The 25,447-nt window shown below is 34.9% G+C and overlaps 1 protein-coding gene across 2 annotated transcripts in view; it reads left to right on the top strand.

Moving 5' to 3' along the window:
• Window positions 1-25,447, top strand: part of LOC149579670 (ARM repeat superfamily protein) — a 160,611-nt gene that overhangs the window by 104,295 nt on the left and 30,869 nt on the right. For both annotated transcript variants that reach the window (XM_089786504.1, XM_089786494.1), the window contains exons 10-20: window positions 4,031-4,381; window positions 4,576-4,807; window positions 4,927-5,001; window positions 5,109-5,461; window positions 5,604-5,799; window positions 5,912-6,167; window positions 6,266-6,605; window positions 9,395-9,575; window positions 9,676-9,816; window positions 10,163-10,424; window positions 10,577-11,661. In XM_089786504.1, coding sequence (XP_089642630.1) covers window positions 4,031-4,381; window positions 4,576-4,807; window positions 4,927-5,001; window positions 5,109-5,461; window positions 5,604-5,799; window positions 5,912-6,167; window positions 6,266-6,605; window positions 9,395-9,575; window positions 9,676-9,816; window positions 10,163-10,424; window positions 10,577-11,661 — 3,472 coding nt within the window. The remainder of the gene's footprint in view (window positions 1-4,030; window positions 4,382-4,575; window positions 4,808-4,926; window positions 5,002-5,108; window positions 5,462-5,603; window positions 5,800-5,911; window positions 6,168-6,265; window positions 6,606-9,394; window positions 9,576-9,675; window positions 9,817-10,162; window positions 10,425-10,576; window positions 11,662-25,447) is intronic.

Below are 25,447 nucleotides of genomic sequence, written 5' to 3'. Positions count from 1 at the left end.
ATAATAATTTGTCACCATTAGCTACCATGTCTCTAAACCCAACATGTTCCTTGGACTTTAAACCTCTCGTGGCTACCAATCGTGCATCAATGAAGTTATGTGTAGCCCTTGTGTTAATGAGAGAGATCACTTTTTGCCCTTGGATAGTACCCCTGACCTTAAATGTGATCGCCTTTTGAGCCCTCGTCAATCGTGCCAACGACCTGTCATCCTTAGGAATGTCGTTCTCCTCTGGAGTGCTACTCTCATCTAAATCAGAGTGCTAATCCTCCCCCTCTGACTATGACTCCTCCGTTGAGAAATACTCCATTTGATTTGCCTTAGCCTTGAGAGGGCACTTATGAGATAAATCCCAAGGCTCTCTGTAATGAAAACATAGCTTCTTTCTCGTCAACTCATTCAAGGTGTCATTGTCCAACTTATTTTCCCTTTTTGGCTGAGCATCCTTGTGAAAAGATTTTTTGTCCTTCTCCTTGCCCTTCTTCATATGTGAATCCCTATGTTGAAATCTGCTCCTAAAAGAAGGCGCTAAGTCACGAGCTTTCTTAGTCGCCTCTTGTAATGTAGCTGGGTCATGCCCCTTAACCCAACCCCTCAAAGGATCTGAGAGTCCATCCATAAATAGTACTACTAATCTCCTCTCTAAAATATCTGTAACCAACACAACTAACCTTTGAAATTCACTGATGTATGTCTCAACTAATCCCCACTGCTTGAGCTGTGCCAACTCTGTAAACTGTAACTCAGGATCTTTGGTATCAAATCTCTCTATGAGTCTCTCAGTGAACTCCTTGTAAGATGTGATCTAATTATGCCCCAAGGTTACCATGCCATGGTGCCACCACTCATGCGCCAGACCATCCAAATGAATAGCTGCATACTTGATAGCCTCCTCCTTAGGCATTGGATTCAGCTTGAAGTATGTATCTACCTTTTGCACCCAAGCTCGTGCAATCATCTTTCCTGAAGCATCATAATAAGGTAAAGAAAGTTTTCCAACTTTTTTTGTCAGCTCAAAGTTTTGATTTCTCCCTCTTGCTCTAGGCATGTGTCTCATCCTCACGTCCATGTAATCTCTGAGGGAAATATTCGCCTGAAGCTCTGGTCCACTAGCCTTCCAATCCCTCCTGAACTGATCTTGTAACTCGGTAATCTGCAGTTCGTTTACTGGTTGAACCGGATCTCTGGGTGGGAAGGTGGGTAGAAGAGTTCTCGAGCTTGCTGGGCATGCAACATGTTTAAAGTTATCAGCCTCATTCCCATTGTTGCTATGTTTATTATTATTACCATTAATGTTATTCTTAGGACCATTGTTTTTGCCTCAGCCTCTATTATTATCATTTCTCCCATTTCCATTGTTTGCATCACCTGGATTAATATTGACGCCCATTTGTTTAGCCATAAGCTGCAACATCATATCCATTTGCCTATTCTGCCCCTGTTGCATACGCTGCCCCTCCTCTAATGTACCCAATAATCATCTGAACATTACCTCCTCCTGATTTGGACCAGCATTCTTGCCTCCTACTCTTGTATTCCTATCATCTCAGTCACCCATACTATTGTCTTGTTCAAAGAATATCTCCTCTGTGTTTGTATGACTGGATTCTATGTCCACTTGCACAGATGAGCTAGATTGCTTGCTCTGTGAGTCTGAATCTTTGTTGTCTTGCTCTGGTATGGCAGAAGTTAATGGCCTCTGTTGCATGCTCAAACATACATTCTAAACCTGTTTTATTTCTGATTTTAGTGTTTTGACATTTTGTCAAACACTTTTCCCTTTATTGGGCTATTCCAAATTTTCTGTAAGGCTTCCACAGGATGGCAGGACTTAAAGCTCTGATACCACTATAATAACCACCCCTTTTTTGTTTTTTAAGAGACTTGCAAATTACTAAGTATTATCAATTAGAGTGTTATTTTCAACATGGCATTTTGTCAAACACTTAGCAACATACAACAATATATATGCAAAGTCTAGAACCTCCGTATTTGCTGATAAAATATTGATTTTGCAATAGAAATGTTTACATACAATTGCCTTATAGGCTGCAACAAATATTCAGACTGGTATTTAACAATTACAATGCCTAAAATGAACAATATGATGGAGGGAACCTGGAAGTAGTGATCTATAGATGAAATGACAGCATCCCAACTTTTAACCAGCAAGAGTGGGCAAGAAAACTCAATCAACACTATTCACGCATTGTAGCAGCACTATTCACAGCACTGTAGCAATTTCACTATTCACACTCACTGTAGCAAAACACTGGTCATGCGCACTGTAGCAAAAACACTATTCATGTGCACTGTAGCAAAATCACTATTCATGCACATTGTAGCAAAAACAGTATTCATGTGCATTGTAGCAAAACACTATTCATGGCTGCATAACTTGAACTTTAGAGCTCTTAAATCATGTGTAAAATCACCAATAAATCCCACTGTGTTTCCTGAATGAAAACACCTGATAATCCTCCTGACATGTCTTTCAATAGCGAAGAGAATGCTAGCGAAGAGGGGTTTCTTCCTCCAAGCTCAACAATTAGATTTCCCAAAAATCCAATAGCATAATAATAATATCATCCAAGCATGCCTTAACTCATTCCAGCCAAGAGAATATAAAGTCCTCCAAGAAGTCGACTTCATTTGCATAAGCAATGTGGGATAAATGAGAAACACCTTTTTAAAACAACTTTATAATAAAGTGAATTAATAAGTCTTTTATTTAATTATCACTTTATAATAAGGTAAATTAACTTTGGCATCAAAATCATATAAGAGTCAAACTTAGAATACCATGTATGATAGCTCATTGGAAAGAACTCAACCAAATCCACCAAGCCGAACACTGCAAAATTCCATATCACTTGACTCTCACTAACTTACTAAAAATAGTAACTCCTGAAAATATTGCCAAATGAGCTCCCTAATCACTTCATTAGCCTACGGAAGCTCCTGTCATAGGCTAATCGATTGACCTTGATGGTCACATTAATTAGGGGACATTACATATTTCTGGTTTAAACTTAACAATATTATCCTCACCTCTATACTAAATTGCTGATCTGATTGACGAGAAATAGGATCAAATAACACCTATATCTAGTTAACAAAATGGCAAGCTCCAAAATTTCTTCTTCCAGATATGTAGTTGTGTGGAAACAACTACTCTGCATGGTAGACAAAACCTAACTCGAGTTTGAAGAAATTTGGGATGTGGTCAATGGTACCACAACATGACATAGGATTTATTTGATGAGCAAAAGAAATTTGATCGAGCTGATAAATGATACATGATTCTGGAGCCGCTATTGGCAATGCAAGCCTGTAAAGGTTTAAATGGCGAAACTTGGACTGTAACTTGAAGGTTTGAACTTTGTACAATGGGAACGGTCTAGGACTGAAATAGATTAATGTGATTTTCTTTAGTCCTTCGATATATTGCTCATAGAGAGGTTAATCTTTTAGAAGGTAGGTGGTGAGGATGACTTGAGCCATAAGCCTCATTTTTGTTTCAACAGGGAGGTTAATCATTCAGAAGAAGGTACTGTTTGTGTTTATTAAGATTATTTGTTTGTTTCCTATGAAAAGCTTTGATTTTGTTGTAGAAATTGCATTATAAAATCAGTTCCAGTATATCTATGGAAAAACATTGATTCTTTTGAACACAAGTAAAGTAAACCAGGATAGTCTTAGATTTCTCAAGGATCACTGACTCATGTACCTCAAAGATTGTTGCCAATGCACCTGTTTTTTTTTTTTCCATTGGATTTTAGAAAGGGAACTAAACTGGCAGGTAAAAGAAATTTTATCTGTTTTTAATCCCCTAAATTTATAGATGTATGGGTCTTGCTTGTATAACGAAGGATACAGCAGAGTGGTAGTCCCTATATAGGAGCCAATCTTGGGTAATGAATGAGACACATACAAAATTCCAAAAAGTTCACATTTAGTTGTAGAATTGTTATAAGATGAAAAATATGCATTTAATCAGATTTTGAGCATTCTTATTTATGTTCTGTAGGTGTCAATATTATTCTTGAGGTGGTCAAGGGAACTTTTCAACGATTGTGTGGAGAGCTTAACCGTGAAGATTTGAGATTGCTCTGGGATTGTTTACTTGAAGAAACTTCTTGCTTGCTACATAACTCCTGCGTGGAAGGTGTAAATGATGCAGATCCAGTGTCTATTCATCATTCTCTAACAAAGGAACCCCTAGCAGATACACTAATGGAAGAACTGGGTAATGTGTCTTCTAGACATGCGCTAATGGACATGGGGGACCACAAAAAGAAAGAAGAGTTTATACATCTTAGTCGTGTGCTATCATTACTTAATGCTATTCTTGAATTTCAGAATGGAAGCAAAGTTAATGGTGAGATTATAATTTTGTTTTATCATTTCTGATTTTTTGCAAAGCTTCTCTCTTGGTTTGAGTGCTTACTTATTTGTAAGTGTAAATTTTCAGATCAAAAAACTTATTATTGATTGTATGTTTAAGTTTGCTCTTCATATGATTATTGATATATATAATTTGATATTTACTTGGACTTTGATATGTGATTCAAGATTATAAGCAGTTATTTGTACTTGCTGGTGAACTCGTCAAGTTATTGATCAGTCCACAATGGACATCAATATCAAGGGAGGATTCGCTAAAACCAGTCGCCTCAGAGACATTTAAGCTTTTGCTTGCTCTTGTACATAATCATGCACGTGTTGGTGGTGTAAGTGTAGGTCCTGTAGCCATAATAAATGCATCTGTACAGTGGGCTCCTGTGTTTCAAGGGAAAGATGATTGGTATGTTTGTTACTGCCTTTTGTGGACAGAATTCTCTTATAATTTCTTGTATTATCTTTCATGTTTTGTTTTCTGAACTCTAAATCGTTTAAGTTAATCCAGTACTCTTTCCTCTGCAGTCTATTGCCTTTTATAAAAGGTTTGCTTGATGAAGATCTGTGTGTGATGTATCCTTTCAACCCTTATATTATCAGGTAGTGTATTTTAATCCAGTTTTAGTAAATAGTCCCTTTCTTGTCTATATCCTTAGTCAGAAAATGTTTGTTAATATAATTATAAGTTCAACCATGCTTCTTGGCAGTGCCTTGAATAATTACATTGAAGTATCACCTGCGGATGTCATTTCTTTACTGGTGAAATATGTTGATAAAATACAAACAAATCCCCAGTATTTGTTGAACCTCGGTGGAAAAGATGGAAAAGTTACAGGAAATGTCTGTTCATTTCTGATACAAATCATCAAGTCTGCAACAGAAAAAATTATTGCCATAAAGGATGATAAGGCGGATCTGGACCTGAATACTTTATTGCCAGAAGCACCTATTACCTGGGGAGCACTTAGGTGCTATCCGTACTTCTTTTCTTCAGAAGAAAATGCATCATTACTGTGGGAATATGCTTTGGCTATAGACAAATTTTTGATAGCTGAAACAGGTAAGGCTACTTTTCTCTCTTCTGCTTAGTTATGGCAATTCTAGCATCCCATATCTTGTTTTTTATATTTAGTTTGTCCTTCAGAATGTTCTGTGCAAGCAATGTGTGCACCATGGTTAATCACATTTGTTTGGTCCTGCAGAAAATGTCAAAGATCATCCAAGGAAAATGTGGGAGTGTATGATAGGATCTACATTGAGATCTCACTTGAAGTTACTGAGAGATAACACTCCCATTCTGTCAACGCATATGTGTGACTACATAAACTTTGCAAAACATTACAGGTTATCACCTCATGTTTTAAGTGCAGTAGCTGACTTCTTGGATGCTGTTCTTGGGTGAGTGCAATTTTCCTTGCATCTTCGAATGGCCTTTTTGATATCTGGAAGAACCTGACTTGGTTCTATTGAAAGTTTGAACTAGACACACTGACACTTTTGAATTCAACAGGTCAACAGAATGCATCAATAACAAGGATAAGGAATACCATTCAGAGCTTAGAATTGATAAAAGTCCAACTGATTTAATTCTTTTCACTGATAATTTGGGAATGCCAGACAAGAATGTGAGGCTTTCAACTTTAAGACTTTTAAGGCACTATGAACCATTTCGTGTCCCAAAACCTGAGATTGTAGAAAGACCAGACAAGCGAAGGAAGATTGAAGGAGTTAAAACTGGTGATGATGTTTCCGATATCTACAGCAATGTATGTTCCCTAATTGCTACTAGTTTTTTAAATGCATTGTGCAAGGCTGTGTTGAGTATAAGTATATCATTTAAACATCAATTTGCTGAAATATACAGGTTATCCAGCAGATTCTTTCCATTGAAACAACCCCTATGTCCCTTGTTACAAGCAGGCAGGCAACAGTTCTTATCTCAAAAATTCAGATTGACCTCTGTGCTGGAAGGATCCCAGATCTATATATTAGGGTTCTATTCCATGGTCTGATTGGTGTACTTCATAATCGTTTTGGACTTTTGTGGGACTCTGCAGTAGAATGCATCGTGGCTCTGTTAGAGAGGCATGAAAAACTCATATGGGATGATTTTGTGCATTATCTCGAAAGAAGCCAATCTTTGTTATTTGCATTGCCTGAGGGTGAACTGAATCTTCAGTCCAATGTCTTAGGGGCATTTAAAGGTATTGTTTTTTCTTTATCATAAGGCCGATGTTTGTATTACAATTGCCTCCAGTTTGTATTTTAAATAAAAAGGGTTATCTTAGTCAAAGGGATAATCTCTCCAATATATTTAGGGATTGTACTTAATATTCTTTAGAAGTTTCACCTAAAAAAATCAGAGCATGTTTGTCAGAATCATTTGCGTCTGAGACATGAAAGTGTATGTTGAAATTGTGTATTGTTAGGCTCTCATCTTTTTGTTGTTGAATGATTAACCTCTACCATGGCTAGGTCAAATGCAGGCACGCCATCCCAGAGTGTGTTTTGGATATATCTCCAAAACTTACTCATGCCATTGTTATTTGTAAGCTATCCATGGAAAAAGTATTATGTACTCAATCACATGGAAACTAATGATTTAACACAATCTGACTGCCTTTTGTTTTTCTATGCAATTTTAATAGCTGTTTGGCACCATTGTCAATTATATTAGATATGGTTAGTATCATGGATGAACTGTTAGGTTTTTCAATATCTAGTTTTAGTATATTTACTGTTCAACCATCTTCACTTTACCCAAACACATTCTCCGAGGGCTTTTACCAGAGGCTGCATTGACATGGATGTTGTTGACTGTTCTTCAGCTCTGAGCATTGATACAGATCTATATGTTTGTACTTGTTTTCTTGGTTATGAGTTTCCTGCCTTAAATATTACCTGCTCTTATTCTGGTTTTGTTAGTTTAATGTTTAAGCCAAGAGGCATACCTGCAGCCACAGCATGGTGGAATATTCCGTGTAAATGAAAAATCTACAGGATAATTTGATGCTTGTCAATAATTATCATTACGTTTTGCAATCGAGAACCTATTCAATGTAACCTGTTCGTCATTGCTGTGGCTTTTTGCTGCTGCTATCTTTATAATAAATCACTGTTATCATTTCATCATTTCTTTGCTCCTCTATTATGATTGTTACATTTTGTAATTGACAGCCTGTGCAAGGTAACCCATTTGTCTTTGCTGTGGCTTTTTGCTGGTGCTATCTTTAAATTAAATCAGTGTTGTTATTTCATCATTTCCTTTTTTGAATTCTCTATTTAGAGGTAACATCTGCTTTGAATCATAATTATCCATTTTACTACTCGCATCCAGAAGCCCTTTCTTTACCTGGAATCCATACAAATAGCTTGGATAGGGATGTTTCAGAATATGAAGAGCAGAAATCTGTCTAGATATTTTCGCAACATTTTTTTTTTTTGACATGAATCTGCGTGAGTCTTGATTGCAGAAGCCATATTTCTGAACAAGATTCTTGTGATGGCTCATGCCTAACATGCTCATCTCTATCCTAATTTGCTTCATAATTTTAAATGTTCGTGCAATATCCCTCAAGTCACAGATGGACATCATGCGTATCTAATTTATCTTTTAATCTTTTTATTTAAATTTTTTTTTTATTGATACTTTACATCTCATATTTTCTTGGCTCTATAAATAATCATTCGGGTCATTATCACTTTGAGTGCAAAACATTTTGTTGGGGTAAGGGACATAACTTCACTTGGTGTATTTCAATTCTTTACAGAACTTAGCTGATTTGAGGTTTTTAATGGCATCTCAGAGGGTCTCAGCAGAGAAAATTTTTACACACATCAACACCCAAATGAAGGGCATAATGTTGGGGGGGAAATCCCACTCTACAGAAGGTTTTATTATATTTGTTTCTGCAGCTCTGTGCACTATAGAGTAAGTGTGAAGAAGCCCTGGGTACGGACCTCTGCCCTTTAATGGTGGTTTCCTTATCAATGTATGGGCTAGGTTAGGACAGCCACACAGCCGCAACATTAGGGGATTAAGAAAAGTAACACATGTACTTAATTTCTAGATATTTTAGTTCCTCCGCCAGGAATTCAGAATATGACATTTTCATGATCAGTGCAATGCATATGCATGTCTTCTCTTTTGTTATATCCATGAGAATTCCTTTAATATGCTATATAGGTATGAGATTGACTGCACAATGATATTTTCTCTGATTTCATATTTCCTAATTGATTGTGTGGAACAATATTTGTTTGGAATGATGGGAGTCCATGTATTTAAATGTATTTTTACATACTTAGGAAGAGTATAAATATTCACTTTACTGATTCATTAGTATTCTAATTGATTTCTCTTCTCCTTCACATTTTTGAAGTGTATTTCAATAGAATAAAACAGTCCTCATATAATAAATTCAGTGGACAAATTGTAAGCAAATGCTTTTAGAACCTAAGATTTTCTTTGTAACTTTTAAGGGGTAAATCTGTAAATGCTATAAGTAGAAGAGTCCCACCCAATAGTTATACTGTTGCAAGGAGGGGAGGTCTTTCTTTATCTAATATTCTTTTGATATCTCTTGGCTATTCTACATAATTTTTCCAAAATATACATATGCTAGTTTATCCTTAGACTCAGTCAATTTCTTAGCTTCTAGGGGTTTTTAATGCTCTAGTTCTGTTCAGTTGTATGTAAATTTTCTTTGGAGTCTCGTGTACTTACATTGGTCACTCATGCTTATTAAAATACATTCCTTTTTTCTGTTGTCTTATATCATACAGACTTCTTTAAGTCCAAGCTTAACAAGATACGATAGTGTCAAAAGTAATGCTATATTGAAAGAAAATGAATTTATGATCAAGTATTTAAGTAGAATATTATATTCTTAGTATATCAAGAAGTTTAGATCTTTGACAAAGAGAGTGCAAGGTTCTAATGTTGCATGTTTGAAAGTACTCCTTATCATTAGTTGACCTTTTTTCATGTCAGATTTGGATGATCAGTTTAGACTTTTCATATATCATGGTTCAGAATCCACTGCTTCAGATATGGTTGTGAGTCTATTGATGCATGCTGCTCAAAAAGTTCCAAGGCTGGCAGAGATGAGGTCTCGCCAAATTATACCTCTGTTCTTATCATTCCTCGGTTATTCTAATCAGGATGTTGAAAGGTATTCTTTAAAATTTTAATTGTCAGCTTAATATTTCAATTGATTCTGGGCACTTGCACTTTTCGAAAGGTGTTTGATTGTAAGATTTTTTATTATGCAGTGTTAATTGTTATGATGAGAATAAATGTAAGGGAAAACAGTGGAAAAACATTCTCAATGAATGGCTGGTTTTGATCCAAAAAATGAGAAATCCAAAGTCATTCTTTAAAGGAGCTTTTCTGAAGGAAATCTTGATCAATAGGTAAGTATAAACTATGTATCATTTTATTGTATGCTTGAGGATATCCTTAAATTATAAATATTCTATATTGCTCAATCAATATAAGGAGATGGAATTCAATTGCTTGAGTATTACTATTATTTGTTTTTCTTTGCCCTAAACTTTTGTTCTCGGCAGACTATTTTGAGTTATTATCTAATATGTAATGCTTCAGTTGAAATTAAATATAGTAGTTGAATGCTACGTGTTACCTTGACTGTACTCTTTGACGAGTTTATTTTTAGTCTTGACAATTGTTTTTAATTGTTATTGCCCACTGGAAACTATGCAGTTATGTAACATAGTTGATGTAATTGATATTTTTCAGGCTTTTAGAGCAAAACGATCCAGATGTGCAGCTTAAAGTCCTTCAGTGCCTTTTTAACTGGAAGGATGGTTTTCTTCTTCCTTATGAAGAACATCTGAAGAATTTAATTTCTTTGAAGGAAGCACGGGAAGAAGTAACCACATGGAGCCTATCTAAAGAAAGCCAAAACATTCAGGATTGTCATAGGGGAGAGTTGATCCCAATAGTTATACGGTTGTTAATATCAAAAGTAAAAAAGAGCAAGGCGATCTCTTCAAAGAAGGTAAATTCTTACTTGGATTGAATCAAAATATTATAATATGTCATAATGCATCTTTCAAGTATGGATTACTACATATTTTGGACTAGACTTAAATGGTTTCTTCACTTTTCGTGGCATTTTGACAAATGGTTCATTTATTCCATTCCCACCAGTCTGCAGGTGCTATTCAAAGGAAGGCAGTTCTTTGTTTTTTAGCACATCTTGAAGTAAATGAGTTGGCATTATTTTTCAGTTTGCTTTTGAAGTCTTTCCAGAGTGCATTCATTAAAGAGCACGCTTCAATCCATGGCTCAAAATATTCGTGGGAAGTTGCTATTGAACAAGGTGCAACATGGGATTTTGTTCAATGGATTAGCATGGAAAGTGTAGCTTCTATTCCATACAAAAATAAGTCAGGGTTTTTGCATGTAGTAAAGGATATTTTAGAGACCTTTAGTGAGGAACAGGTTACCCCTTACCTAGTCCCATTGTTAGCGTTCGTTCTTCATATATTGCAATCATGTGCACAGAATCTTGAACATCACGGTGAAAGCACCTTCAGATGCAATATTGTTCAAGGTAGTGAGGCCCTTGTTAACTCTAAGATGACCGACATGGAAATGTTGGGTGATGCATGTAATGCACATGTGGCTGTGGGAGCAAATCAACTTAATGTTGTGAATTCAGATGATACATTAGGGAAACTGGATACTACATCAGGGCTATTAACTCCAGCTTCCAATGAGATCCAAATTACAAGTGCCTTGGCTTCTGAAGGGAAAGTAGTGAAACCGTCATCATCTCTTTTTGATATGAAAGACTTGAGATCCTTGTGTCTCAAGGTCATTGCTATTCTGCTTAATAAGTATGACTCATTTGATTTTGGTTCAGAGTTTTGGGATATGTTTTTTACAGCAATCAAGCTCTTGGTTGATAAATTTAGACAAGAAAGTGCCAGCAGTGAAACACCCAGCTCATTATTTACTTGTTTTCTGGCAATGAGTCAAAGCCGAAAGCTAGCCTCTTTTCTTCAGAGAGGAAAAATGCTTGTTCCAAATATTTTGGCAATCCTGTCTGTTAAAGGTGTGTCAGAGTCAATGATTTCAGCTGTTCTGACTTTTGTTGAGAATCTTCTGGATTTGGATGATATAAATAATGAAGACCAAGATAAGGTCTTGCTACAAAATATTCTTTTCCCTCATCTTGATATTCTTTTCACAAGTATGCAGAATCTCATACAGCTTCAACATAAGAAAAGGTAATGTTGGTCATTCTCCTGGAGATTCACAAACATGTCTACAGTAATTCTTTTATGTGGATCTTTAAATTTTTTCAAAACTGATTTGAGAATTCTGGATAAATTTGTAATCTCTTTGATACTGACTTATTGAGCTTCTTTGTGCCAATTATATACAATCTTGTTGGATTTATGTAGACTCTGATGCAAATGCTTGTTTGTACTAGCTATGAACCACATGTGCAAGTGTTAACCATTTGGCATTTATTGATTACTAACTGAAACTCAACTCATTTTTATTTGTTTTGAATGCTTGAATGGAGAATGTATGCATACTTATCTTATTTTCATTTTCATCTTGAAAGATATGATCTTTAATCTGGACCTCAGTTACCGATGCATAGCATCTTGCCCCGGAGGCAGAGGCAGATGTGTTCTGGTGTGGAAGCGCAGCAGGATGCCTTGTGGATGTGCACAGGAAGTTCATTGAGGGCATTTGGACACCTCAGCATGAAAAAGGCCCAGCCTGATTTTTTTTGAATGAGACAACTTAAAAGCACATTAAAACATGTGCAATATATATCATTTTTTTAACATTTTTAATTGTGTAATCGTAATGATTTTCTGATTTGCATTGGAATTGTGAACATAGACGTATATGATATGGCTAAGTTATTAGTTATTTCAATTTGAATATTTGTGAACTATCAGATATCTTGATCAATGGTGAAGTATCATACTATCAAATTATTTAATTTTTGTATATTTCTAGCATTTCTTTGCATATACATCCATACATCCATACATACATATTACCCTAGTTACTGATTCGGAGGCAGATCCAGAAGTGGATGCGGGAAGCACATGTGTGGATGCACAGATTTTTTTTGGGGGGATGCAGATGCATATATGTATGTATATGTACATACATACATACATTTTCATAGAGAATAGGTCACAACTACAGAACACAAAAAGATAAGCAATTGACTAATTCTCAAGATTGGTTTTCATACAAAGGTAATTTTTCCTCCTAGAGTGATTTCCATTGGTAAAAAATCAATCTCTATTGGGGTAAGAGAAATAATTCATAAAAAAGGGTGACTGTAATGTTCATCCTAATTAACTGATATGTTTACTTCTGTTAGCTCAAACACCATTTATGTTCTTTCTATAAAGAAATCAGTAATTACATCCAATGACGAGTTGTCCTGCAAAAAAAAGCCAATATAATGCTCTGCTCTGAGATGTATCGAAAATGCCAAATTTCATAAGTTTAAAGTCCACGATGCCCAAATTGAAAAATCAAAAGCAAAACTGCAAAACATTCAGAGCTCAAAAAACCACTCATAGGTTATCCGCATTGAGGAATTTGGCCGGGAAAGGCTTTTGGCTAGCATCGAGATGAATCTGTGCCCGCCTCAGCTTCAACCAGCTTCTGTTTCCACTTCCAGCTTGTTCCAAGGCACATTGGTATCTAGGATATAAACGCATCCAAAATCCCCCCAAAAAACTTTGTGCATCCACACACCTGATTCTCGCATCTGCATAAAAATGGACTTAGATGTGGACTAATGCTTGTTTAGCTTTTTAGCTACTCCCAATCTAAGACCAGTAAAAAATTCCTCTAAATTGTGCCTCTTGCAGAAGCTTGCCGTTTTTAGTTGAGCCAAAAAGAGGCAAACCAGTTTTTAGCTTCATTGTTGATTATAATATTCTCTGAAAAAAGTTCTCATATTATTTTGTCTGGAGGCAGGATAGAAGTAACGCTGACCATTCCCATTCTCAAAAGATTTCTTGCCATGAAATCACAATTAATAGGTTCAGGAAATCTCATTTGTTTGGGAGGTCACAAACATAGGTGAATTTATGTAACAATGGAAAAACTATGATTGAGTTGCAGATATCTGGCGAGGCTTGAATTAAATCAGTATGGATCTGGTAACCATACTTGAAATTTTACAATATGGTTTTGGTGACTATGATTGAAATTGTAGCTGATCATCACCTCTCATGTTTGTCATAGGTGAATTTCTGGAACAATGGAAAAATTGCGATTGAGTTGCAGATATCTGGTGAGGCATGAATCAAATTAATATGGATTTGGTAACCATGCTTGAAATTGTACCATAAGGTTTTGGTGAATATGATGGAAATTGTAGCTGATCATCACATCTCATTTTTTTTACGAGGATGTGATTTTCAAGATAAAGAAATTAAGTAGACAACTTGAAGTTTCTAGGGCTTGCATTCAAGAGACTTATAACAAAGAACTAACACGATTCCACATGTATAATGGAAATGACAATATATCACTTTCTAAGTAGATATAAGATAAGATAGATTATTAATGTCCAACAAGACCAGAAACGGGCCTAAGGGACTGAAGATACAAACAGAGACCAGAAGGCAGCAGGACCACCAAATGCTGTCTGAGAAAAAGGAAACAAACAGAGCAAGAAGCAAACAAAGAGAAACAACACAACACGAGAGACTACGAGACTGCGAAACAACTAGCAGTTTGTAGTTGTCAAAAAGTAGTCCAGAACCAAAGGATAACTATTGTGTGTGGAGAAGTCCGAACCCGTTGCTGGAGAGAGGAGGGCTGCTGTCGCTGATGGTGTCTGTGCATACAATTCTGTGCGGCCTCACCGACCTGCTGTGGGTACCAGTAGATGGCCCCCCGGCTCACTTGGTTCCTACATCAGAACTATGCTTGATCATTATTGAGAAACAAATTCAAGAGCATAAATTAAAGTTACACTACTCTAACCTTAGATAGCGATCTGGGCGAGGTTATATGCATTTGTAGATACATCGGGAAAATCTGTCCATCATGGGCAGTGAAGGAAGACATTTAACAAATATTTCTATCCTGCAAGTTATCCTTCTTTTGACTGAATTCAGTAGAATTACTGATTGCCAATTCTCACATTATGCCTACAGTCATGATGCATCTTTCATCCTGCCATAGAAGGAAATCCTCTACACATTTCTCACTCCTAAGCTATTAAGATGCACAAATATGTGGAGAAGCAGACCTCTATTTTGTTGCAAATACGAAGGACATATTTACAATTTAAAGGTTCATGTTTTGTCATTGCAATGGATGTAGATGCATATTGAAATGCAGCACAAGTACAGATGCCAGAGTAATCTGAAATAAAGTACTCTAAACATAACATTACTTTATGTGCCTTACATTTATATGGTTTTAAGAGCATGAGATATCTTTAGACTTCCACTTTTATTGTGTTTCTAATCTACTCTTGAATGCAGTTTTAGATGTGATCAAAGGGGTTTGTGTGTATGTAAAGTTGTCTCCTTGGGAAGAGAAAGTTATGGAATAGCCGTTTAGAAGTAAAAGAAAGAAAAATAAAGGATATTATGATCCTTTGGTTAAAATGGATATTAATCAAGGATATTTTTGTAAACTCTAGTAAAAAGGGAGGAATTGCTATTTATTAAATGATTATTAAAAGGAAACTCTTGTGAAAGGGTGTGATGGTTTGGAAGCCACCCCTTAAAAAGATTATATAAAGTGTTCATGTGAGATATGGAAAATGGAGTGGAGATCACTCAAGGAAGAAGAAGGTGGTTTGGTAGGCTATGGGTAAGAGAGAAGGGGAACATGTGACTTGTCCAACTTGGGCATCAGCTATATGTGAGATTGTGTTGGCCAGAGCTAATGCTTGGGAAGCATGTGTGTTGGTTTGGAATAAGAACTGGTTTCTCTTGGTCCGGCCATAGCTATTAGTTCCAAGACCATAAAATCTTCCTTGGGTATGAATGCTTATTTTAAGCACTCCAATCCAGCTTACCGAGTCTTGTAACATTGTCGTAGATATGATTTATTACTTGTGACAATGGGAGTTATATAACAAGTCATACATACATACATACATAAATACATACATACATACATATATATTATATATACACACACACACATATGCATATATACATACATGCATATGTGTGTGTACATGTACACATATTATTGGAAACTCAAATTTCTATGGGTTCGGGGCCACTACTTTCTTTTTAGCCGTTTGGCTACACAAATGAAAATTGAAGTTTTATACATTGATAAATGTATCTAATCTGATGTCTTGAGTAAGATGTTCATTGATTTGGGTGTAGCAAAATAAGAAATATAAATTTTGTTCAGTGCACAATTTTTTTCATTACAACATTGAAGGGTATAAAATCATAAATGTCAATGGCAAAATGCACAACAATAGGCATACTAATAAGATTGTGGATATAGAAAAATATGGTTCGGGTCTCATTTGACATAAATTCGGCCAAGGTTACATATTTGGGACCATGGTTTGAACTTGGGAAAATCTCTCCCATCCAAAATTGAACTCGGGCGAATTTGCTCAAAATAGTCCAAATTTCTTGCAAACCTCATCGAATTGGGCCTTGTGGATGTTGGAAAAGTGGTTGTTTTGGGTATATTTTATAATTTTTTGACTTCCACAACCCTAAAAAGTGAATGTAAATGATTTATGTTGGCTTCTAACACTCATTTGTTGTGTGCAAATAGGTTATTTTGTCTTGAGCAAGAGAAAATAGGTGGTTAAACAAGAGTTTGTTTGTGCAAGGAGTTGGAAGATTGGTTTGTGAGCTATCTTCAAGTGCTTGTTGTTTAAATCATATGATACTACATGACATTCTAATTTTAACTTATGCTTCTAGGCTTCATAAATATGTATATATATAATCTTTTATAATTTTTACATGTGTTTGTATGAACAAACCCAAAACCCTTTCCAAAATTTTGCCGCATCGGCGAACCGGTTCTTTGAACCCATATTCAAATCGAACTTGAACTGGTAACTAAGAGTACAACTATACCTTATTCAGGTTGTCCCTGCCAAAAAGCTCTTTTGACATGGCTATTTTTTATTTTTATAATTTGGCACAACTTGTCTTTCTTGAATTTTAGATGATTTACTGGTTTTGGCTTGACATCCCCTACTTAAGAGTTTTTCACTGTTTTTGTTAGTTACTTCTTTTGTGTCGTGAACTTATTTTAATGGCCTATACTTATTATTTTATCTTGTTCTTTTCAGTTTGTTTGGCTTGCTTTGTTCATTTTTGAACATTAGTATAAATCTTCCTCTTTGTTTTCTTGTGGTTATCTGATAGACATTCCGTTCATAAAATGAGATGCCAGAGAGGTCAGGCATAAACAAGGAAACAAAATGCCAAACACAAAATTGCATGCGCTAAGAAGATGATTCTCGTTTCCTAAAATGATCTTATGCAGGTAACTAGATTGGTGGAAGTGTTTTAAACAATTCATGTGCATTTTGTCCAAACTTCTCTTAGGTACTGGAGTAGGTAGGGGAGTTATCATATAGGACTGCCTAACTGGATTGCCCATAAATAATCAGGGTTGTACGTTCTAAAGAATATATATTGAAATTAAGTATCGGATTCAATGCTCTATGAACTAATACTAAGGGCTAGGTAGTGCCACTTGACTCACCCTCAACTAATGGTTTGGCTGCAAATCATGTTACATGTTGCACCGTTTCGTTGAGTTCCAAGCCATACCTGTATTGAAATGACTAGATTCCAAATCTGCCCCTCATAGTGGCTTTGCACATTGGGTGCTATTTGAATTTTTGGAATATTGGAGCGTCCTCCCATAGTATAATAAATGTTTATCATTTCTGAAGGACTATATGTGGGTCATATATTATAAATTGACTTAATATTCTTATGAAACTAGATAAATTTTAAAAAGCCCCCATTTGGTTTGTGAGAAAGACAGTAGGAACAAGTAAGGCAGTTATTTCAATGAAAACAAAGGGACTGATGAATTCCTTTCTTGTTTGGGTTTACCCTAGAAATCCTATGCTTTTTGAAATGTCTGGTATGCTTTCCAAAGTTATTAATATACACCAGGAGGTGTAGTATCCTAACCAATCTACGTCTGATACTTTAATACTAGCATACCTATCTTTAAAGGAGTATAGGTAAAGTATGCTGGAAGATATCACATTTGTTCATTAGTCCGCTTAAAGAATAATTATTTTGTTAGATTATAATTAATATATACATTTTTTGATCGGTAAATGGCTGAAGCCAAGATTAATTATTATCATGTGTTGTGATTAATTATTATTATTATAAGAGGCTCACAATTTATCACAGTGTTGTAGGCTCTTGACTATTAAATTAATATTATTATATTATGAGATTGTGAGAAATATTAAATTATCATTAATATATTATTATATTGTTATGTTTTAATATATTCGTGTTGGTAGATTTTATATTTTTATATTTCCATTAAACTCATTACAAAAGATATAAGCTGTTAGTACCAAATAATTATTATTATGTATTTATATATTTATTGAACTCTTGACAAAAGAAAAACAAATTGTAAAGAGTGAAATATTATTATACTTTCATATCGTTATATATTTATTTTATATTCTTGTTCTTATCCTTTATCCTTGAGAAGAAAATGGATTTTATGTAGGGACACTTTCAATCCCTCATTATTAATATTGGTATTTTTAATCTATTATTATAATACTATTCTAATATGTTACATATTTAAAAAATTGTAGATTCTTTTTTGTTTTTATATATATTATTTATTAATTAAGAATATCATTGTACTTATCTTATAATAAACAAGTATAAAATTTCAAAAATAATAATAGATTTTTCTTTTTCATACATTTAAATTCAAACATGTCAAATTAAATGCTTCTAGTTTTTGTTAAGAGATGCTTTTGCATCCATGAATGAGTCTAAAACACCATAAAGGGTACCCCTGTATTGTCATCCGTCAAGAATGAAAAATGTAGTCTCTTGTGATGAGTGACTTTTCTCAAAGTCTCAACTAGGTGAAATGCTCTCCACCTTACCCATATGTTTTTCCATAAATAATATAGGGTGGGATACACAATACCCCTCCATCACAAGAGAATAAAGCTTCGTGAAATCTCATGAGCAACTTCTTGACCTCGAATGCTAGTACTGCAATAATATATCTTTTAGCCTATCTTTGTTACTTGTTTTATTTTGAGACAACCTTCCTGTTGCCTTTTTGTTCTCAACTCCTTTTTACTTTTAAAGTTCTACAAATTGAGTTTTTCTTTGGTAAATTGTAGTCTTTTATTATTTTACTTTCAATAATCTTATTTTCGTTGGTAAATAACTTATGAGTTATTGTCCATGTCCACTTTTGGCAACCACAGCCTGTGTCTACTTCAAGGTTTCTCATATGCAATTTGAAATGCAGTAATAGCAATAGTTGTTTTGACTCTTTGAGTGCCTGAATTTTGTGAGTAACATTGCGATTCAGTTGTGAACTGATTTTTCTATATTTCAGAATCTGAGCATTGAGCTGCCACAAGTTTATATGTGTAATCTTTCTCTTTGTTCAGACTTACTTTAAAACATGTATTCCAAAAGTTTTTGAGGAAACAAAAAGCATGTACAGCTTTTTTGAAGATTTGTCCCTGGATGTTGGAGGTATTTCTTGCATCCTTATCGGTTTGGGAAGGAATCTTGGAAATATTGTCATTGATGTAAGGGTCTTGGAAAAAATTGTCATTGATGTCATCTCACTGCGGTAGGAGGAACAATTTGGAAGTTTTATGCTCAGCAATGTTAAAATGAATGAAATCATTATTGTCATTTAATTGAGAAGTTTATCCTTTGTGCGGGAAAACCTTAACTTGTGTTGTAAATTAAATAAAAGTATTTAATATAACTTGGGCTGACACTTGGGTTTTGGCCTTCTTGATGGATTTGATCGAGCTAAATAAATGTTATCTTATTGGGCCAGTCTTGAAGCTAGCACCACCTTGGGCAAAGAAATAAAAATAATATACATGCTGCTTAGTGAATCTAATTTAGAGGGGTTTATTTATTTGACAAGGGGGTGCATATTGTTAAGAATATAGCTTCATTTGGATTGAAGCATTTATTGTTACTATGAATTGAATATATATAGTGATGGATACATATATATTTATATATGTGATGATAACTAATAATTACACATACAAATATATATATATATATATATATATATATATATAATGTAATTATGCATGGGCTGTATCGACTATATCCTTAGTCTAAGTCATCACTTGGTTTATGACTTGATTTGTTATCTTGCCGTCAGATGCTATGAAACGGTATGCAAGGGAGTCACGACCATGAAGGGCTGTGACTCCCGTGACAACTCTTAATGATCGTGACCCCCAATCCTTATATTTATTGTCATCAAATGGCTGTGTAATGAATCAATAAAAAGCAGCAATTACATTACACAGCAAGTGTTGAATAGTAATAGGTTCGTATGCACATATCAGTAATAAGTATATATCAACAATTATTTTGGAAGTCTGCTTCTATCATATATATATTAAGACTGCAGTATACACTGGAAGTAACTGTCAGATATACATTGAAATAAAAGGACTGTATTTTCTCTATCATCGATCTATATTCTTTAACATGGTATCAAAGCCTCGGTAGAGGAAAATTAATTTGAAACATTATTATTTCTGACAAATTCATAGACGAGTTTGGACTATCTATTGGAATCATATCAGCATACAATTTTATCATATCTGTCAGAATAAAATGGTGAACAGGATCAATGTAGAAGATAGATTAGAATGTGCTGGAAACTTCTCTTCATGGAAAATACGGATTATTGCATTACTTGAAAAACTTGAATTAGAATCCTACATAGAAAAAGATCTAAAGATGCCTGAAGAAGAACCTAGAAGAACTATTTGGAACAAACGAAATAGAAAAACCAAGAAAATTATAATCGACTCTGTTAGAGATCATATTCTCCCTTCAATAGCAACATTGAAAACAGCATTTGAAGTGTTCAAAACTATAAAAGATACGTTTGAAATAAACAATGCAAGCAGAATATTGACCTTCAAGCAGCAACTCATGAATATAAAAATAAACAGAGAAGTGATAACAACTTACTTTTTAAGGATCTCTGAAATAATTGATCAACTTGCCACCATTGGAAACAATGTAGATGACTCAGAATTGTCACTAATTGCTCTAAGAAGACTACCTATATCATCGGAATCTTTCATTTAATGTGTAAGTCGACCTTCTCTTCCTAAATTTGATCAACTAAAGAATGAATGCACTCAAGAGTCACGTGTAATATCCAAAGGAATTTGCACAAATAAGGAAGGGAGAGATTCAAGCACTACATATACACACTAACAAAGGAGAGAAGTGAAAATTCAAAAGAGGAAATAACTCTCAAAATCACAAACAAAAAGATCTATCCAAAGTACAGTGCTATCGATGTGATAAGTTTGGTCACATCTGGAGATTTTGTTCAGAAAGGAAGGAAAATCAAGTGACTCTAGCTGAGTCTCATGAAGTTGAAAATCCTTTATTTTATTTAGCCTTGTCAAGTGAATTAAATCCAAGTAATAATACTTGGATAATAGATAGTGGAGCTTCAAGACATATAACAGGATTCAGAAATCAGTTTGAAACATTCATTGAGTACTGCACAGAAGAAGTCACAATTGGAGATAATTCTACTTATCTAGTAAAAGGAATTGGGACCTGCTCCTTACAAATAAAAACAGGAGATACTCTTGAATTAAAAGAAGTACTATTTGTAATAGGGATAAAAAAAAACCTAATCTCCATTTTAGGTCTAGCCAATCAAGGATATCGTGTCACATTCAATGAGGATAAAGTGTTACTATGGCCTAAAAACCTTAACATAAAAAATGCCATTAGTATAAGATCAAGAGATGGAAGCCTATACAAATTAAGTATTAAGACTAAACCTCATGCACTAAATCATGAAGTTCATAAATCAAATGAACTTTGGCATAGAAGATTAGAGCACCTTGGCTTTAGTGCCCTTCCTACCATAGGGAAAATCACCACAGGCATACCTTATCTCAAATCAGATCATGTTAGTATTTGTAAAGGATGTGCCCTAGGAAAAAATAATGAAGGATATTTTCCTTTAAGTAACAAGTTTAAAATTGTACTAGAACTTGTTCACATTGACTTGTGTGGACTCATGTCAACACCTTCACTAGGGGCTTTATTATACTATGTAACTTTCATTGATGATTACTCTAGGAAAACATGGATACACTTTCTTAAATTTAAAGAATCTAATGAAGTCTTACTAAAATTCAAAGAATTTAAAGCTCTTGTAGAAAATCACACTGGAAAGAAAATAAAAACATTAAGGTCAGATAATGGAGGTGAGTACACATTTGACATCTTCAAAGAATTCTATATTTCTGTTGGGATTAAGAGGGAGACTACAGTACCTTATAATCCTCAGGAAAATGTGGTTGTAGAAAGGAAAAATAGACCTATTATAGAAGCAGCAAAAGCCATAATTCACAATCAAAATCTCCCTATGTCCTTTTGGGCTAAAGCGGCAAGTACAACAATATACATTCAAAATAGAAGTCCTCATGTAACATTAGAAAACGTAACTCCTGAAGAGGCTTTCACAGGAATGAAACCAGATTTGAGTCATCTTCGATTGTCCGGCCTACATTCATATTCCCAGAGAGAAAATGTCTAAATTAGAACCTTCCGGAAAGAAGGGCATATTCGTTGGCTACAGTGAAATAATTAAGGGATACAAAGTATATATTCCAGGACAAAAGTCTGTTGAAATCAGCAAGGATGTTAAGTTTGACGAAGATATCGCTTTCAAAACATCTTTATACAAAGAAGACCAAGAATTTGAGAATCAGAGGGAGTCTATCATAGAAGATGATCTTAATACTAAGAATCAAAGGGAGAACACAATAGAAGATAATTCAATTGGAAATCTGGGGGAGATTTTTCCTAAAGAACAAAACATATCTGCATCTATTACTAAGAATGGTTAAGTTCTAAATCACAAGAAAAGACTACTATGGGCTAGAAAAATGATTGAAGAAAACAATATAGAACCATATGAGATTTCAAGAGAAAATAAGAAAACAAGAAATAAAAAATGCTATGTTGCCTTAATAACATAACTCACAAAAAAAAAACGCTCTAATGTTGAGGAGGCCTTAAAATGTCAAGCATGGAAAGATGCAATGGTAGAGGAATATCAATCCATTCAAAGAATGATGTCTGGGATATAGTTCCTAGACCTAAAAACAAGTCAGTTGTATCTTCTAAATGGCTATTTAAAACCAAGTATGCACCTGATGGAAGCATTGAAAAACACAAAGCCAAATTATGAAGAAACATTTGCTCTAGTTGCACGATACACCTCTGTAAGAACGATAATTGTCATTGCTGCATCCAAAGGATGGAAGATACATTAGATGGATGTAAAGACAACCTTCTTAAACGACATCATTGAAGAGGAAGTATATATAGAACAACTTGAAGGGTTCACTACACATGACAGGAAGCATTATGTATGCAAACTAAAGATAGCTCTCTATGGCCTTAAGCAAGCCCTCAGAGCTTGGTATGAGAGGATAGACAACTATCTCTCCAAGTTAGGATACTCTAAAAATGAAGCTGATCCTAACATATATTTCAAAATATCTAATGATGACATGTTAATTCTTGTTCTTACTGTTGATGGCTTATTGATAATAGGTGCAAACCACCTTATAGCTAAATGCAAACAAGACCTCATAGCCGAATTTGATATGAAGGATCTTGGGCTTCTACATAATTTTCTGGGTCTAGAAGTATGACAGAAAGAGAACTATATTTTTCCGAATCAAGAAAAATACACTACTAACATATTGACCAAATTCGGGATGATGTACTGTAAGTCTCTTTTAATTCCAATGGAAACTAATCTTCATAACTTTAAAAGTGAAGCTGCAGATCCAGAACCTGTAGATCCTACTCACTATCGCCAAATTGTTGGATCTCTTATGTACCTGGTAAATACAAGACCAAATATTTGCTATGCTATGAATGTGTTAAGTCACTTCATGTGTGAACCCAAGAAGATCCATCTAATGGCCGCCAAGCATATTTTAAGATATCTACGAGGAACAATTGGACTTGGACTAAAATATACAAATATAGAGTTACAACTTCAAGGGTATTCTGATTTAGACTGGGCAGGCAGTTCTATTGATCGAAAGAGTATGACAAGATGCTATTTTAGCTTTGGATCAGTAATGATATCTTAGTTTAGTAGAAAACAGTCAACAGTTGCTCAAAGCTCTACAAAAGTAGAATATATGGCAGCCTCCATGGGAGCATGCAAAGCAGTGTGACTAAGAAAACTTTTATATGGTCTATTTGGAAAATGTAATGGGCACCCCTGAATGTCCCAAAAACTAAGCCAAATTGCTGAAAGGAATTATGTCAAACAGTTTGCATTCAACCTCTTATTTCTCCGTTTAATGTGTTAAACCCCTTATAACTCCAGAAATCAAATGTTTATTTGTTTATTGTGTTTTGTGCATGGAATTGGTATCATACAACATAAACAAGAAAGAACTACTATAATATGCAAAGTGGAAATGAACTGCTGCCAATAAAATGTTATTTTCAGAATTCATAAAACCAAATACATGGCAGATTTATCAACTCACTAATTACTTCAACATTATTGACATAATACTCCAGCCCATGCTTTCGAACTTGCTGCTACAGTATTTTGTCTTTCAATCAGTCCACTACCTTGGTAATATCCTTCCCTCAAAGCGGCATAAGCGTCGGACAAGTAGTGAAGGAGATAGGAGCAAAATACCAAATCTGCCTGTAACCGGAAATGCAACTAAACTGCTTGATAATGAAGCCGATAACAAAAAATTCTAAAGGCCAAACCCCAAGGGAATGACGTCTAGAATGTTACAAGAGAGGATAAACGTCCTCAAATGCCAAGAACGGAGCTGCAACTCACACACCAATTTCTTCTCATATTCAACCTGTCTAATGAAGCCACAAATGCTTCCTTTTATTCTATTTCCAAGGGTCCGCTCAACTCATATGGGCAATGTGGGATAAAAGATGTGTAATATATAAAACATATATTAAAATACCCCTTATGTCTCCCTTGGGTACACATCACCATAAAATAAATATTAAAGTAACACTTTAATATTTTACAATTAAGTTAGACGTTACTTTAATAAAACTTCAGGCATTCAAATGTATTAGCAATCGGACTCTGAATAATGCGAGTGATAGTTCATCGGAAAGCTCTCACCGAGGAGTATCGAATCCAATCACCAAAATTGACCTGCAATGTGTCCTGCCGACTTACTAAAAATAGTAAGTATGCTTGAAACTGAGTAAATCAACTTCGTTTTGGCCCAAACTGGAAATGACTAGGCCAAAACACTCCAGGATCCCATTAAACCCTTCGTTAGCCCTCAGGACCATGTAGAACAAGGCTAACGCACACACACTTGGTCAACTGCTAAAATGGGGACATTACAGAAAACCACTAGAATCCACCATAATTCATGGTGACAATCAAAGCTGCATTAAACTTTTAGTTAATCTAGTTTTCCATAGCAAGTCCAAACATATAGGAATTTTATATCACTATATAAGGGATATGGTGGGCAGAGACGTTATCAAGCTGATTTACATTAGCATTGAAGAACAAAAGGCAGACATCTTCACCAAACCTCTTGCAAGATTGAAACTTGAGTACTTCAGGAATAAACTTGGTATAACTAAAAAGTAATTCTATTTTATGTAAACTTTGTTATGGAATATTTATTAAAATCAATATTGCAATATTGTGGATGTGTTGTGGCAAGAATGGTGATGATCTTTCATGCGGATAAGGTCACTATTGTAAGATGACGAT

Source organism: Cupressus sempervirens, chromosome 1 (genome assembly GCF_028749045.1).
Source record: "Cupressus sempervirens isolate cs-2001-9-10 chromosome 1, ASM2874904v1, whole genome shotgun sequence".
Classification (NCBI taxonomy): Eukaryota; Viridiplantae; Streptophyta; class Pinopsida; order Cupressales; family Cupressaceae; genus Cupressus; species Cupressus sempervirens.
This window is presented reverse-complemented; position numbering and strand designations above follow the sequence as displayed.